This window comes from Anabrus simplex, chromosome 14, assembly GCF_040414725.1.
Source record: "Anabrus simplex isolate iqAnaSimp1 chromosome 14, ASM4041472v1, whole genome shotgun sequence".
Lineage (NCBI taxonomy): Eukaryota > Metazoa > Arthropoda > Insecta > Orthoptera > Tettigoniidae > Anabrus > Anabrus simplex.
The window spans coordinates 69401848-69416845 of NC_090278.1; the positions used below are offsets into that span (position 1 = coordinate 69401848).

General features: G+C 38.7%; 1 protein-coding gene across 1 annotated transcript in view; it reads right to left on the minus strand.

The window, feature by feature from the left end:
* Positions 1 to 14998, minus strand: part of Nipped-A (Transcription-associated protein Nipped-A) — a 347371-nt gene that overhangs the window by 218649 nt on the left and 113724 nt on the right. The window contains exons 27-30 of the mRNA XM_067157840.2: positions 13955 to 14202; positions 9184 to 9322; positions 8116 to 8249; positions 6544 to 6705 (exon numbers count right to left, since the gene is read on the minus strand). Of these exons, the coding sequence (XP_067013941.2) occupies positions 6544 to 6705; positions 8116 to 8249; positions 9184 to 9322; positions 13955 to 14202 (683 nt within the window). The remainder of the gene's footprint in view (positions 1 to 6543; positions 6706 to 8115; positions 8250 to 9183; positions 9323 to 13954; positions 14203 to 14998) is intronic.

Consider the following 14998-nt stretch of genomic DNA (forward strand, 5'->3'; position numbering starts at 1 on the left):
CCCACCTCTACTCAATTGACCTCCCAAGGCTGAGTGGACCCCGTTCCAGCCCTCGTACCACTTTTCAAATTTCGTGGCAGAGCCGGGAATCGAACTCGGACCTCTCGGGGTGGCAGCTAATCACGCTAACCACTACACCACAGAGGCGGACTACAGGTATATTACAGTGCGATATTTGTATGTATTGAAATTGTGTGTTCGGCAGATTGGAAAGCTTTTAAGTTTACCTTTTAATACCCTCTGAGCCAGGAATTTTAAGATAAGACATATGATTAATGAAAATACTGTATAGCTTTAAGTATGACTTCTGTGAAAATCTTAAGAAAAGAAAACTAAAACTCAATATACAGGAAATACTATGAATTATTTTCAAAACTTGCCACAAGCAATCTCCAATGAAGAGCTATGGAGAAGAACCAATCAAACACCCATTGATATTGAGATGCGTCGTAGGAAATGGAAATGGATCGGGCATACATTACGGCGAGATAAAGACAACATAGCAAGACAAGCCCTGGAATGGAAACCACAAGGTAGCAGGAGAAGATGCAGACCAAGGAACACATGGAGGAGGAGTGTAAGAGCAAAAGGGATGGAGAAAGGAGGAAAGACCTGGATCGAGATCAGAACGATGGCGCAGAACAGTGTCCGGTGGCGGAAGATCATTGATGCCCTATGCTTGACTTAGGAGATACAGGAAATAAGTCAAGTAAATAAGTCATTTTCAAAACTTAACGATGCCAAAGTACACGATTTAAAAAAAGTTTTTTCAGCTTATTTCATGTATTTTGAGGTCTCAAGCCACCCATGCTTATTTTGGTTTGAGCTGGGGATTTACTGACACCATGTGAATTTCGAGATGAAAATGTCCATCCAGGACCAGACAGGATTCGAATGTCAGCCTCCCGGGTGTGGGACCAGCAGCTATGCAACCGAACTAATCAAGCTCTCCGTGATTAAGTATGTGACCAACACACGCCCAAATAATGAGGTCTCTTTTTTGGATATGAACAGATCACACACGCTCTACATATGAAGAGGCAATTTTTATCTTCCATTTATCCCAGGCCACTTCTGTAGCAAAAAAAAAAAAAAAATGTTGCCCTAGTCGTCGTCGTCGTCGTCATCATCATCATCATCATCATCATCATCATACCTGCCTGATGGCCGTGATTGTAAAGGCGACAAGTCAGTATGGTCTAACACCACAGTTAGCTGCTTCAAGTCCCATGGGTGGAAAAAGAATTTCACCGTAAGAATGTTGGCCGGCACCTAGCACCTCTAGTGTACAATTTCTAATCACTAGATTGCATGCCAAAAGCCTGGATTCAATTCCAAATCTTTCTACGGTGTTCATATAGAGCAAGTCATGCTGTTGATGGTGATTCATCCATCGGATACAGACCCCTTGGTGTTATTCGACAGAAATAGGTTGAGTGCCGACTAACCAGCTAACTGTTGTGTTAGACACTATAGACTTGAAGCCTTTACAATCGACGATGACGACCAAAATACAGTAAAACCTCGTTAATTCAAAGTTGTTGGGACTCAAAAACTGGACTTCGAATTACGTGATTTCAAATTAACCGCCAATTCGCAATTCAGAAGTACCAACCCTTGCCGCGTTACAGAATATTTTAAGACCCGTTATTGCATACAGTTAACCTTGATTCACAGTTTATACCTTTCAAATAACATGATAAAAATAACTATTTCCAAAATGTATCCAAGAAGGTGCATTTACAGTATTCAAATAATGCACTTGGATATCTCACTGGCAAACATAACCTCACGCAACGAAAGGGAAGAAAAAAGCACGATTCAAAGACGAGGAGAAATCTATGCTGGCTCCCATGTGCAAGTGCTTTATTCATTGGATTACTATACTGTATGCATTTTAGATGCCTTGTATTTACACAGAAAGTACCCGATGCCCTTAAAATCGAACTTTCCTATGACTCTATCCTTGTACGATTTCCCGCCATGGCACTTCACTCGTACTTCAGAAATGTAAACACTTGCCGCGTCACAAAGTATTCTAAGACCCATTAATACATCCAATCACCTCGATTCACAGTTTAAACCTTTCAAATGCCATGGAAAAAACTATTTCCGAAATGTATCCAACAAGGTGCATTTACAATGTTCAAATAATGCACTTGGATAAATCAATGACAAACATAACCTCACGCAACGAAAGAAAAAAAACAATCACACAATTCAAAGACGGGGATAAATTATGCTGGTTCCCCTGTGCAAATGCATTATTTTTTGGATTTCTGTACTGTTTGCATTTTTAGATGCTTGGTACTGGCATGGAAAGTGCCCAACGCCCCTAAAACATTGTGGCTTATAGAACTTTCCTATGACGAGGAGATAAAGTTTCTCGCTTCCATGTGCATTGCAACGCACTAGAATGACCCCCCACCCTTGTACGATTCTCCGGCTGGCACTTTCTCCATTAAAACCATTAGACCTAGGGGCCGATGACCTTCAATGTTAGGCCCCTTAAAACAACAAGCATCATCATCATCATCATCAAAACCATTAGACCGTTTGGGCACGGATTAAAATAAAGGAATGCAATTTCATCGGCAATGACAATATTGTTCGGTGTCTGCGAATTTATTACATAAGCCACGTTTTTCATCAACTGTCGGCATCGCCAGTGTTCGCGGATTCCGTTTTTCCGCACACTGTCTGTTGCGTGATATTACGGCGTTCCTTAAAAGGTTGAATACAAAAGAATTCCGATTTCATTCAACTTAGCAATCATGAAGCGCACTGTAGACCCACCAAAGTGAGTGTAAGTGCGAAAAGCTACCCCTCCACGTTCGAACACGCGTTCTATTATGACGCGGATAAATTTCGAGTTGAAATTACTCTGTAACATACTACAGTTTTAAAATATAAAAGCAGTTTTGAATTAAAAGTCTGAATTTCGGTAAGGGGGCGGACATTGTACTTCGAATTACGAATTATCCGTATTTCGAATTAAACAATTTAAATAACATGCAAAACTGTATCTCAAGTTTCCGGGAATGAGTGCTTCTTCGAATTAGGCGGGATTTTGAATTAACCGATTTCGAATTATCGAGGTTCTACTGTATTCTGTGTACACAAGTTTGAAGGTTATTTATGAAATAACTAATAGGCCTACAGAAAATCCAATAACACCATTTTCCTTGTTTCATTTCACCAAGGTCATGTAGGTTTCAAATTTTTATTTTATATTTAAATATATATTATCACAGGTAGAATAAAACAAGTGCCTGTTTTTAAGCGTTTTTCAACCATGCATAAATTTAAGATACTATCTCTCCAAAACCTGTTGTCTGATCAACTCCAAATTTTAACACAATATACATTGGAATATCTTATACATTTATTAGTGATTTAAGCCCACTAGGGAGCTCTTGATGCTTGTTGTTTAAAGGGGCCTAACATCTAGGTCATCAGCCCAGGGAGCTCTTACAAATAGTTCTTTCTGGATGCCCATTCTCATTCCCAATACCTCTTGAGTCCTGCTATTAATTCTTCCTTTCTTTCCTGTGAGAGTGGTTTGCGAGATTTAACAACCTTCGCTAGAGGAGTAGGCCACGAATTTACCAATTTACAAAACTGTCTATAAAATCCCAGAAATTCATGTGTCCAAGACAAAAGTTTTATCAATTTTTGGCTTGGGGTGGTTGGAAAATTGCGCTCTTGGTCACGTTGAGATCTTTATATATGCATGATTATGCTTGTATGTCTGTGAAATACACCATGAAAATCTTTGAGCACAATCTCATCAGTCGCCTCCATGACACTGTCACGATCACACATAAGCAGTGTGGCCTTGTGAAGAGAAATGGGACAACAGATGTCATACGTGGCAACAGATCATTCACAGAAAGGCACCATGAGAAAAACAAACCTATCCAAATGGCCTTCTTGGACTTGGCGATCCCGAGTTCCACATGAACTGATTTGGCATGCACTCCGATCGCATGAAGTTCCTGAGGTGTATGTCTCTTAAATGTAGCAGTGTGGTGCAATGTACTGCAGGGATCTCTCCTACTTTCCTCATTTGAGTCTGCATCCACTGAGGTTCGGTCCACTCACCCCTGCTGTACATAGTTTGCATGGATGTGATAACATAGGATATCCTAAACCCACAACCATGGACTCTCCCATACGCTGCTGATGTCCTGTTGGCTGCAGAAGAATGCCATAACCCTGAAAAGCAAGTTCAGGAGTGGGACACTATGTTAACAAAAAAAATGGACTAATGTTGAACAACAAGAAAACCATAGAGTGCAGATCACAGACACCTGGGACCATCCAATGTGGGTAACCAGCAGGATCTCAAAGAAACTTGAGCAATATAGAAATATTAGCTCCCTGATCTATTTAGACAGTGTCACACTAGTTGATTCCTGCGCCAGTGTCAGCGTGAGCTGGCTGAAATGGAGGCAAGTCAGAGGGAGTTGCCTTTTATTGCAGGATATCCATCCATTTGAAAGCCGAGGTTTGCAGGAGCATCACGCAGCCAGCTACCCTCAATTGTTCTGAATGTTGCCTGGCATCTGTTAAAAACATGAATTGGCTCTACATGTCAACAACAAATTGTCATCACTATCAAACTTTGCAAAGCTCCTATCATTCAACAAGAGAAATAGACGTTAAAAAAGACAGTAATTTAACTCCTTGACGCCGACATCCATATGCCGTATGGACTAGGTTTTTCACATGCTGCCAAACTCCATATTTGATATCCACTTCTATATGCCTAAATTCATTTTGTTCTAGCTTGTAAAATTTTAATGCTGTGAGAATATTAATGACATACCTTTGAAGTTGAACTGCCTCTTTCTATGCATTAATCAGCCCAAATAATTGTGTCTTTTCTCTTTTAAATCTGCCTACTGATAGCCTGTTGACATGATCCAGAGAGAATTTGTTTTTTTCTTATCGAATTTCATGTTGTCTCTGCATAGGTTTAGCTTTCTGGTACATTCTAGTGGACCTGTGACTAAAACTTAAATTTTGAAGTTTGTGCACATAGCATGATCTGCAAACTTTTAATCAATATATATGTACATTGACTTTATTTAAACTGCTTAAAACACATTTTCAAGGCTTGCTCTCTGTTTGAGAGGTGACACTGCATGGCACAGACATATGGCTGGTTGCAGTTTCAATAAAAGTATAGTATTTAAGTTTTGAATAAATCAGACGGTAACTGTATCACACCAAACTAAATTACTAAGGTATAATGATGTTTATCTCCACCCAGTGAGGCGAGATCTGTCGAAGAACAGAGGGAATAAATGTGCAAACTGCTTTAAAGACCAGAAGCGGATAGTGGAAACACCTCCAAACTACACATTGTCTTATTCATGAAATAATCATTCCATTAACCCAAAATTTGTTTTAAATGAATCTTTGCTACTGTTTCCTCCTTTCCCCTTATCCAGCTCCTGCCGGGTTGGGGCATTTATGACACTTCTCCACCTTCCTCTCTCCTTCCACCATTCCTCTTCCATCATTTTGTCCCAGTCTATGTATCTTCTTCTTCTTCTTGTGCTTCTCTTTATTGAATCTATACACCTTGTTCAAGGTCTCTCTGTCTCCCTCTATTTCCCGCAAACTTCATCTCCATCATCTGTTTTGGTATACTTTTCTCCTGCATCCCCTTTACATGTCTAAACCATCTTAGTTTACTCTTATCAATTCTCTCATTTAGGTTTTACATTCTGACCTCCTTCCTAACACCTTTGTTTCGAAATCTGTCTTTCCTTGTCTTTCCTATCATACTTCTTACACATTTCACTTCGCTGGCTTCAATTCTACTCTCCTCCCTACTTATTGTCAGGTCTCAGCCGCTTAGGTGCAGAATACATTCTCTCTTTACACTTTCCAACTCTTCTGCACAAAGTTTCCAAGACAACAATAATACAAATGTTCAATGAAGTGTAAACTACTGTTGTAAAATAATAACACCACTATCATTTTCTCTAATGCATAGCAGGTCCCTCCTCTATTACTCTAAGCAATAAAATAATATAAAATCAGTTTGTTTGTTTTTTAATTTTATTTGCTTTACGTCGCACCGACACAGATAGGTCTTATGGCGAGGATGGGATAGGAAAGGTCTAGGGGTGGGAAGAAAGCGGCCGTGGCCTTAATTAAGGTACAGCCCCAGCATTTGCCCGCTGTGGAAATGGGAAATCACAGAAAATAATCTTCAGGGCTGCCAACAGTGGGATTCAAACCTACTATCTCCCGGATGAAAGCTCACAGCTGCACGCCTCTAACCGCATGGTCAACTCACCCAGTAAAATCACTGATTTATACTATAATCTTTTGTGTCTCTAATGCAAACCTTTGACAATCATGTGAACTAAATTATAGTAACAGTGAATTTTTAATGAAACCGCCACATATTCATAGCGCTTGCAACTGAATCACCTCCATTCGCTAGGTAGCACAGCATATAAATGGTCCCTGTCACTGAGAAGACCTACTGTTGAAGAAAAAGTACTGCTGTAAGACATTTACCTGGAAGTCTGGTATGTAGCGGTCACATAAGGCTCGTAACAACTGGAACAAAAGGTCGATATCGTTTGGATGATGGCAGAAGTAATGGAGGAGAATACGAACAAGCAGCTTGGGCTCCTTCCAGTGGGTGTACTCCATTCCCTCCAGTTTCTTGTGGGGATCCTAGAGCAAAGATAAAATATTAAATCCTTTATTGTGGTCACTTGATAAAGAAAAATAACTGAAGGAATGAAAACAACAATGAATTGAAATAACTAGTATTATTAAAGGAGTCTGATGGAACAAGCTTATCTAACTTATCCAAAATACAAAGAATAAATGATGACTAACACCTTTTGGACAAACTAGTCAGGGACCCATTTTTATGTGCAATCTGAACCACAAGATACACTCCATGCAATACAGCCAAAACTGGTTAGGACGTTTTTGTGGGAACCACAAAAAAAAGTCATAAAGAGGAAACATGCTAAAAAAGGAAAAACAATTACACTGTTAGATTTTTTTTTTTTTTTGCTAGGGGCTTTACGTCGCACCGACACAGATAGGTCTTATGGCGACGATGGGATAGAAAAGGCCTAGGAGTTGGAAGGAAGCGGCCGTGGCCTTAATTAAGGTACAGCCCCAGCATTTGCCTGGTGTGAAAATGGGAAACCACGGAAAACCATCTTCAGGGCTGCCGATAGTGGGATTCGAACCTACTATCTCCCGGATGCAAGCTCACAGCCGCGCGCCTCTACGCGCACGGCCACTGTTAGATTTAAAGTTACATTTGAATGTAACTATAATTACTATAAAAACAAAGAAACAAGTGTTTACAATTATATTTATTAATGAAATAATTAAAGGAATAATACATTTTAAGAACACCAACACAGTTAAAACAAGGAAAAACGTTCTTAGAATCGCGAACTATATACGGTGCTTACAATTGTGTTTGAAGTTGTACGAATGTCCAATATCTGGGCGATTTGCATCCACTTTGTCAATAAACTTTAATTTTTCATCATTTGTAAACTGTCTGGCTTTCTTCTTCTCCATAACTGAATGTCCTACAAACCATTATGCGTAAGTACAGCAGACCTAATTTACATACGATGTTATACAATTCACTTATGAACATAAAATTAAACACCAACATGTCAAATGAGCTACTGTTGCACGATCCAAACAAACACAGCAAAGAATGGCTTGGAACTGGACTGACTCTCCCTGTAGCTGTAGGCTGACATGCTTACCACACTACACACTAGTAGTAATCCAGGGCCGTGAAATTAAGTTCTCTACCCAAACCTTACCCAGACCAGCTGTCGCTGATGCATCGTGCATGCAACGGGGCTGGGAACATTAATTTAAATTCCTTATGACTGGAGTTACAAACGTATTAAAGAGTAACGAATTTTATTCGGGTTTTTTGAACACGTATTTAGTAGGACATGGACTGAGACTTTGGAATAATGGCGTAATAACCAGGGAAACACGTTAAAGAGGGCGCCTTAACCAGTTTCAACTGTAGTCAGGATTCAAACCACAGTAAACCTGCTGGGCAGCTAATGATGAAGAGAGCTCACTTACCAGATAATTATCATCGCACCATATGGTCCGCAGAGCCTTTATTAGCATGTGTTGAGAGGACAGCCACTGGTCATCGTACTTGATGAGAAGAGATGTTATACGGATACTCATGAACTGCATCTCGCTTCTGTCCGCTAAAAGACAAGCGCAAACGTAACATGTAAACACAGAAGCATGGATCATTCCAACAGTGACAGTAAGTGACTGTAACTGCATTCCCTTCCAATCCTTTATTACACAGACAATTTAATACCAATAATATTACTGTATGTGACATCAAGAACTGTTGGCTTGGGTTATCAGTCCATAGGCTGGTATGATTTAGCACTCCATGCCACCCTATTCTGTACTAAGCTTTTTTTTTCTTTATGATTTGCCTTACATTGCACCGACACAGATAGGTCTCATGGTGACTGTTTTAATTTAATGTCTACTACATCCTACATCTACTCCAGATGTCATATTAATGCTTTGGTCTACCCCTACTGTTCCCTCAAAAACAAACTGAACAAGTCCTGGATGTCTCAAAGGGTGTTCAATCAATTTGTCTCTAGTTTTGATCAAATTTCACCAAATCATTCTTTCATCAAATCGATTCCGCATCCGTTCGTGATCCGATCTACCCACCTCAGTTTCAGCATTCTTCTTTTAGAGTCTGGCCTACTGTGGATCGTGGGAAACAATGGGTTTGCTTGTTAGTCCTTCCTTCTCCTACCAGAATTTCTTCATTCTTTTGCTGAAATTCCACTCTTCTTTTAGCATTCTGGATATTTTCTTCAGCATATTAACATTTTAAGATATACTTAATTTTTAAAAATTTAATGCTATTTATATGAGAAAATCTTAACCACAATCATAGTTGCACATTAATAACAAATGAGTTACGAAATGCCATACAGGAACTTCACCGTCTCACTACCTACATTAACTGAGAACCAGCTGGGTGTTTTTGTCTCTAACAAAACTTTTAAATTATATTTGTATCTTATTTAGGATTATTTTCAAGTATATTATTAAACTAATTTTTAGGTTCCCCTACCCAAGTGATAACATACTGAAGTCTCTTACCTGCAGTACCGGCTAAATTCTGGTGATGTGCCAGAGCAAGTGATGTTAACTTGCCTACCGACTTCTGGAGCACATCTCGCAGAGGTTTCCCCTTTTCATGTTTTATCATGAATTCCAAGTATCTATTCCACTGTTGATCCTGCAGAACAGAAAGAGAGTCAATAACGTTTTATCATAATCACATAAATAAGTAGAGACAAAGAAATAATTTGAACAACATCGAATTAAATGATTTCGAAGTTAAATAAAACTTTATTTTTAAAAATGAATTAGGTACCTAAAATCTAACAAAAGAAACAACATTATGAGACTATCACTTGAAGGGTTGAAAAATTTCAAAATGTGGCAATAAATAGAATATACAATTGTGATATACAATGAAATCTCGTAAGTGCATTCCTCATTAACAAGTTTGTTCCCAAGGATGACAGTATTCATACGACAGACAACGTCCCAACAAGCTAATTTATTTCAAGTCCGTTTTTACCCGCAACTTTGCATGTGTGAAAATGAATTTTGTGGCTATTTACAGAACTGATGAACACTGGAAAGTTTAACCCTCTTGGAGCCAAGAGCCGATCTGGTCGGCCGCTCCCCATCAGCTGGAAGAGGCCAGAGCTCCGCCTCCACTCTACTACTCTAAAGTGCCAGGCCGTTTTCAGTGGGAATACATGTATTTTAAAATTCGCGTATATCTACCGGTGTATAGCAAATACCGGCATGCAATTTTCTACATATCAACTACGTAGAATAAGAAACTAGTTTGGAGTGATAAAAAAGAGTCAAAGACGTTTTATTGTTGATTTATAGTTGTCGATAACGTTTATTTTTAGGAAGAGAAAAATATTTTCGCACTTTCTCTCTCAATATCTACTTTGAAAAAATAATTTACGATACAAAAGAATATACGTAATTATGTATAATTATGTACAATTCTATAGAATAACTAATTTGAACGAGAAAAATAAAAACGTAAAAAATAAACATTCAAACATATGTCACTAATAAAAACAAGACATTTTTACTCGCCGTTAAAATTCGCGTGTATATATCGATGTTTGGTAAATACTGACAACATTTTTCTACGTGCCGGACAACACAGTATTAAAATAATTCTGAATTATTAAATAAGTAAAAAATAGTAGTTGATATTATAGTTTTTTTTTTTCAGAAAAAATTGTTTCTCGTTTTCGGTTGTAGTATATATTAGAAAAATAATATTACAATAAACAGAATTTACGAAATTAAGAAATGTATGGCACTAAAGCCGTGATTTGTATTGACCTACTAAGCGACCACTACTCAGTTCAGTACCTACAGTTTACGAGGTGAATCATGGTCAGTGAGACGGATCCTCTCAGTAATTATTCTTGGTTTTCCAGACCGGGGTCGCCCTCTCACCCTCAGATATCTCCTCAATTGCAATCACTTAGGGTCACCTAGATTGAGTGAACCTCGAACCAACCCTCAGGACCAGGCGAAAATTCTTGACCTGGGCAGGAATCGAACCCATGACCTCCGGGTGAGAGGCAGGCACGCTACACTTGGCCTGCGGGGACCGGCATTTAGGTAATGATACAGGACTATATGTGACTATAAGGTTTAGCAGAAAATATGTGAAAAGTAAATTGAAGTGTAATATGGGTGGAGAATCAGACGGTAGGGCATGTTTAGGTCCAAGAACTTCCTTGAAGGAGACAGGAGCTTGAGGAATATTGTCGGGTTCATTGGGACAAATTTCCACAAAATGTTCACCAGAGACATCATCATCATCATCATATTCGTTATCACTAGTTTCATCTACTACCATATTCAGAGCAGCCTTAGTGCTGTTAGACACAATTAACCGTCTCAACTTTAGCTGCGGTGATTCCGCGGACGTGTCCGGTATAATTTCGTCGCTACTCTCTGAACTAAATTCCGTATCGCTATCCGATAAATCATCCGCGTTAACTTCGCACTGTTCTAAATACTGTATTAATTTATTGTCATCAATGCCTGCTGAAAAATTATCACGTGAACAACATGTCATTTTCCTGTCACAAATCCACTCACTGCAAGGAGCAATCTCTTACTGCCTGGTTAGCGGTATTTGTAAACACAGGAAACGACTATTGTGAAAGGTATAACACCCTCTTAGAACTGCTAAACCAAGGCCAGGCACACAATAACGTGTAGCCCCTTTACTACAGGTTGTAACAAAAGTATGCACGTCACTATAGGTTGCCTCAAAATTATGTATATCATAGAATTTTAAGCCGGCCGATGTAATCGGCTCTGGCAACTTCCGACTGGATTGTTAACGACCGACCAGATCGGCTCTGGCAATTTAAAGGGCGGATGCTCGCACTACCGCCTGGCACCAAGAGAGTTAAACAAAATGTGTTCAATACATTGCTAGTAATGTTGGAACATGCGGGTTTCTGTGTGTTTGCTGATAGAAGTTTGTTGGCTTATTTCAAAATATGCAATTGTGCAGTTTATGGAAGCTGAATGAATGAATGAATGAATGAATGAATGAATGAATACCCTTAGAGAGGAGTGAATACATCACAATTAGCAAGAAACTCTGTAGCTTCCTAGAGGTACACCACTAAAACTGAGGTCTTGAAATATCATATGAAGCTAGAATAACGTACTTCAAATAGCAGACCTGCCAACTTTCAAAAGTAAAAAATCAGGAGTTTTTTGCGGCATATCCCGACATGTTACAATACATCATCGACGATATGTCCGGTTCCATGGCTAAATGGTTAGCGTGTTGGCCTTTGGCCACAGGGGTCCCGGGTTCGATTCCCGGCAGGGTCGGGAATTTTAACCATAATTGGTTAATTTTGCTGGCACGGGGGCTGGGTGTATGAGTCATCTTCATTATCATTTAATCGCCATCACGACGTGTAGGTCGCCTACGGGCGTAAAATCAAAAGACCTGCATCTGGCAAGCCGAACTTGTCCTCAGACTTTCCCGGCACTAAAAGCCATACGCCATTTCATTTTCATCAATGATGTAACTATGAAGAATATTAACCAGATTATACTACTCGATTATGGAATTTCTCTTATTAATTAATTAATTAATTTATTTATTTATAAATACTGAAATATTGTATGTATTTTATAAATACTGAAATACTGCACGTATCTGAGCTTTAGAACATATTGTTACATATTCAGTGTAACTGCCTTAGGCCTATTCTAAAATTCTGAACTACATTTATGCTCAAAGCACTCGCCTTGTTGAACGGGTTTTAAGGTTTCCACAATTTTTTTCAGGAAGACTCGATCTCAACTGAGTTTTCATCCTTGTAAATATGCTTTATTTATTTATTTATTTATTTATTTATTTATTTATTTATTTATTTATCGTATGATGAATCTATGTACACACATGCATATAGTTCAGGATAAATGTGCGTAGTCACAAGTCCATACAATACTATTGTAAATATGCTAAAAAATGGTCTCGCAGTCGACACTGCTATGTGGAGAAGATAAAATAAAAAGCATTACGTTAGAGATTCTGCCATATTTAAGAACACCACCAGCTGATTGCATCTGTTCTGCCAGTGCCCACTGAACATCAATTCCCTCCAGGTACTTAAAGACTGAGGAAAAACCTGGGAATTTTCAAAAGATACAGTTATACTAAATCTGTTCTCAAAATCGGGATATAAATTTCTGCGCTCAGAAGAGAGGGAGGAAGCACCAAAAATAAGGCGTCTCCCGCTTAAATCGGGAGAGTTGGCACGCCTGAAATGGCTTTGGATTTGATGCAGCGAGCAGAAGGCAACCAAGTACCAAACACATTTGCTATCCTTAGCAAGAAACCATAAGGGAACCTTGACATGCAGACTTTCAAAAGTGTTACGACACATCACTTTTTTTTTTTTTTTTTTTTTTGCTAGTCGCCTTTATGTCGCACCGACACATATATGTCTTATGGCGATGATGGGACAGGAAAGGGCTAGGAGTGGGAGGAAGCAGCCGTGACCTTAATTAAGGTATAGCCCCAGCATTTTCCTGGTATGAAAATGGGAAACCATGGAAAACCATTTTCAGGGCTGCCGACAGTGGGGTTTGAACCTACTATCTCCCGACACATCACTGATGACATAACTTGCATCAATTCAAACTGTTAAAAACACATTCGCACTTCTTTCTTACATAGCTGTTTTCATTATTTATTTGTATATAATAAATATATGCCAATATCTGAGCCTTACGACTCATGACTCTTCATCCTTTTCAACTTCTTAAGCAGTATGTGACCAATGTTGATCATTGTTTAACACCTTACCTGATTTAGCTCCCTTTAGAAACTCCAAACTAATTTTTTCTCTTAATATGCTTGACTTACTGAACAGATTAAGGTTGAACATTTTTCATTTTCTTGGAAAGCACTAATCTAACCTGTGTTTGTGTTCTATAAAACATCTCACACTGTATTTCTATATAGAATTGATAAAATGGCATGCATCACCTTAGAGAATATCTGTGGTATGGACAACATATTAATGTCCGTCAAATGATAGAATGATGAAATGCATTACATGCTCTGTCCATCATAGCCGACATCTTAAAAACATGGGTTCTATACTGGTAGTCTGCGCCTCTTCCAAGAACCCTGACATTTGTGTGTCTGTCAAAGAGCTATACAAATACAACTCTCTAAAATTAGCGTGCAGGAATTATTCGCATATATATGGTATACAACGTCTATCAACATTCAGGAAATAATTATCTGCATGCAGAGAAAGCTTTGAAGCAATACCTTGACATTAAGATCTGAAAGGAACATATCCACAGTCTCTTGAGGGAACCTGAGCAAGTAGTTCATGAGGGCATTGCGGAATGGAGAGCTCGTTTCTACCAGAAGAGATTTCTCAGCCTGGAGGATGTAACGGCAGACCAGCTCCAGGAACTTGCCACTGTGAGCGGGAATATTGTGGAAGATGTTGATGATGGTCTCGATCTTCTTCTCATTTTCCCCGTACTTTACGCAGCCTGAGGCTACAGAAGCTGAAATGCAGCAGAAAGCAATTATACAGCTGAAAAACATAATTTTACGAGGCCTAGCTGCAAGGCTTTCAGCCCCAAATTTGTAAAATTATCATGAAACTAATGACAAAAGTGAACAGAAATGTCCTTCAGAGAATGAAGTCCCTACACCAGGAGAAGAAATGCATTCTTGCTTAGTAAATTTTCTATTTTAATTCTGATTATTCTATTTCATTCAAATCATTCTTACAATAAAGCAACTATCTTGTAGTTTTACAGCACTGATTTCATGAGCACAGCCACAAGACCTCCAGTTTTAAACAGACTTCGGCATTGAAAAAATCTCACTTGCGTTGGAAAGGAAGTAAATCACAGCTGTCTGGGTGAGAAGACAGCAACCATGTTACTTGAGATTAATGACGCTTCTTACAACAAGAAAAGAATAAGTTATTATAAAATATTCCCCTGAAGCCTTGCTGAATTTCTTACAATTCTATATGTAGTAAAGTTTTGGTATTTCGAGCCCACAAATAGTTCAATATCCAGGTAAATTTGAGCTAAAAATTTTGAATTCACAAAAGATAAATCGTCTGTAATCAGTGCACAAGTGACTTATACAAGGCGGAATTCAGGAGTTAAGGGCACAAGTCTATGAAGACCACAGTAAAGTAGTGGAAAATGATAGTTTTGCCATCATAATTTGGATAGAAATACTTATTCCAGGTGGACAAAAATTATCATGTGCAATGAATGGATACTGAAGATTGTTATTCGCTTATTGGTTACTGGTTATGTGGTTAATTTTGTATGACAGGTT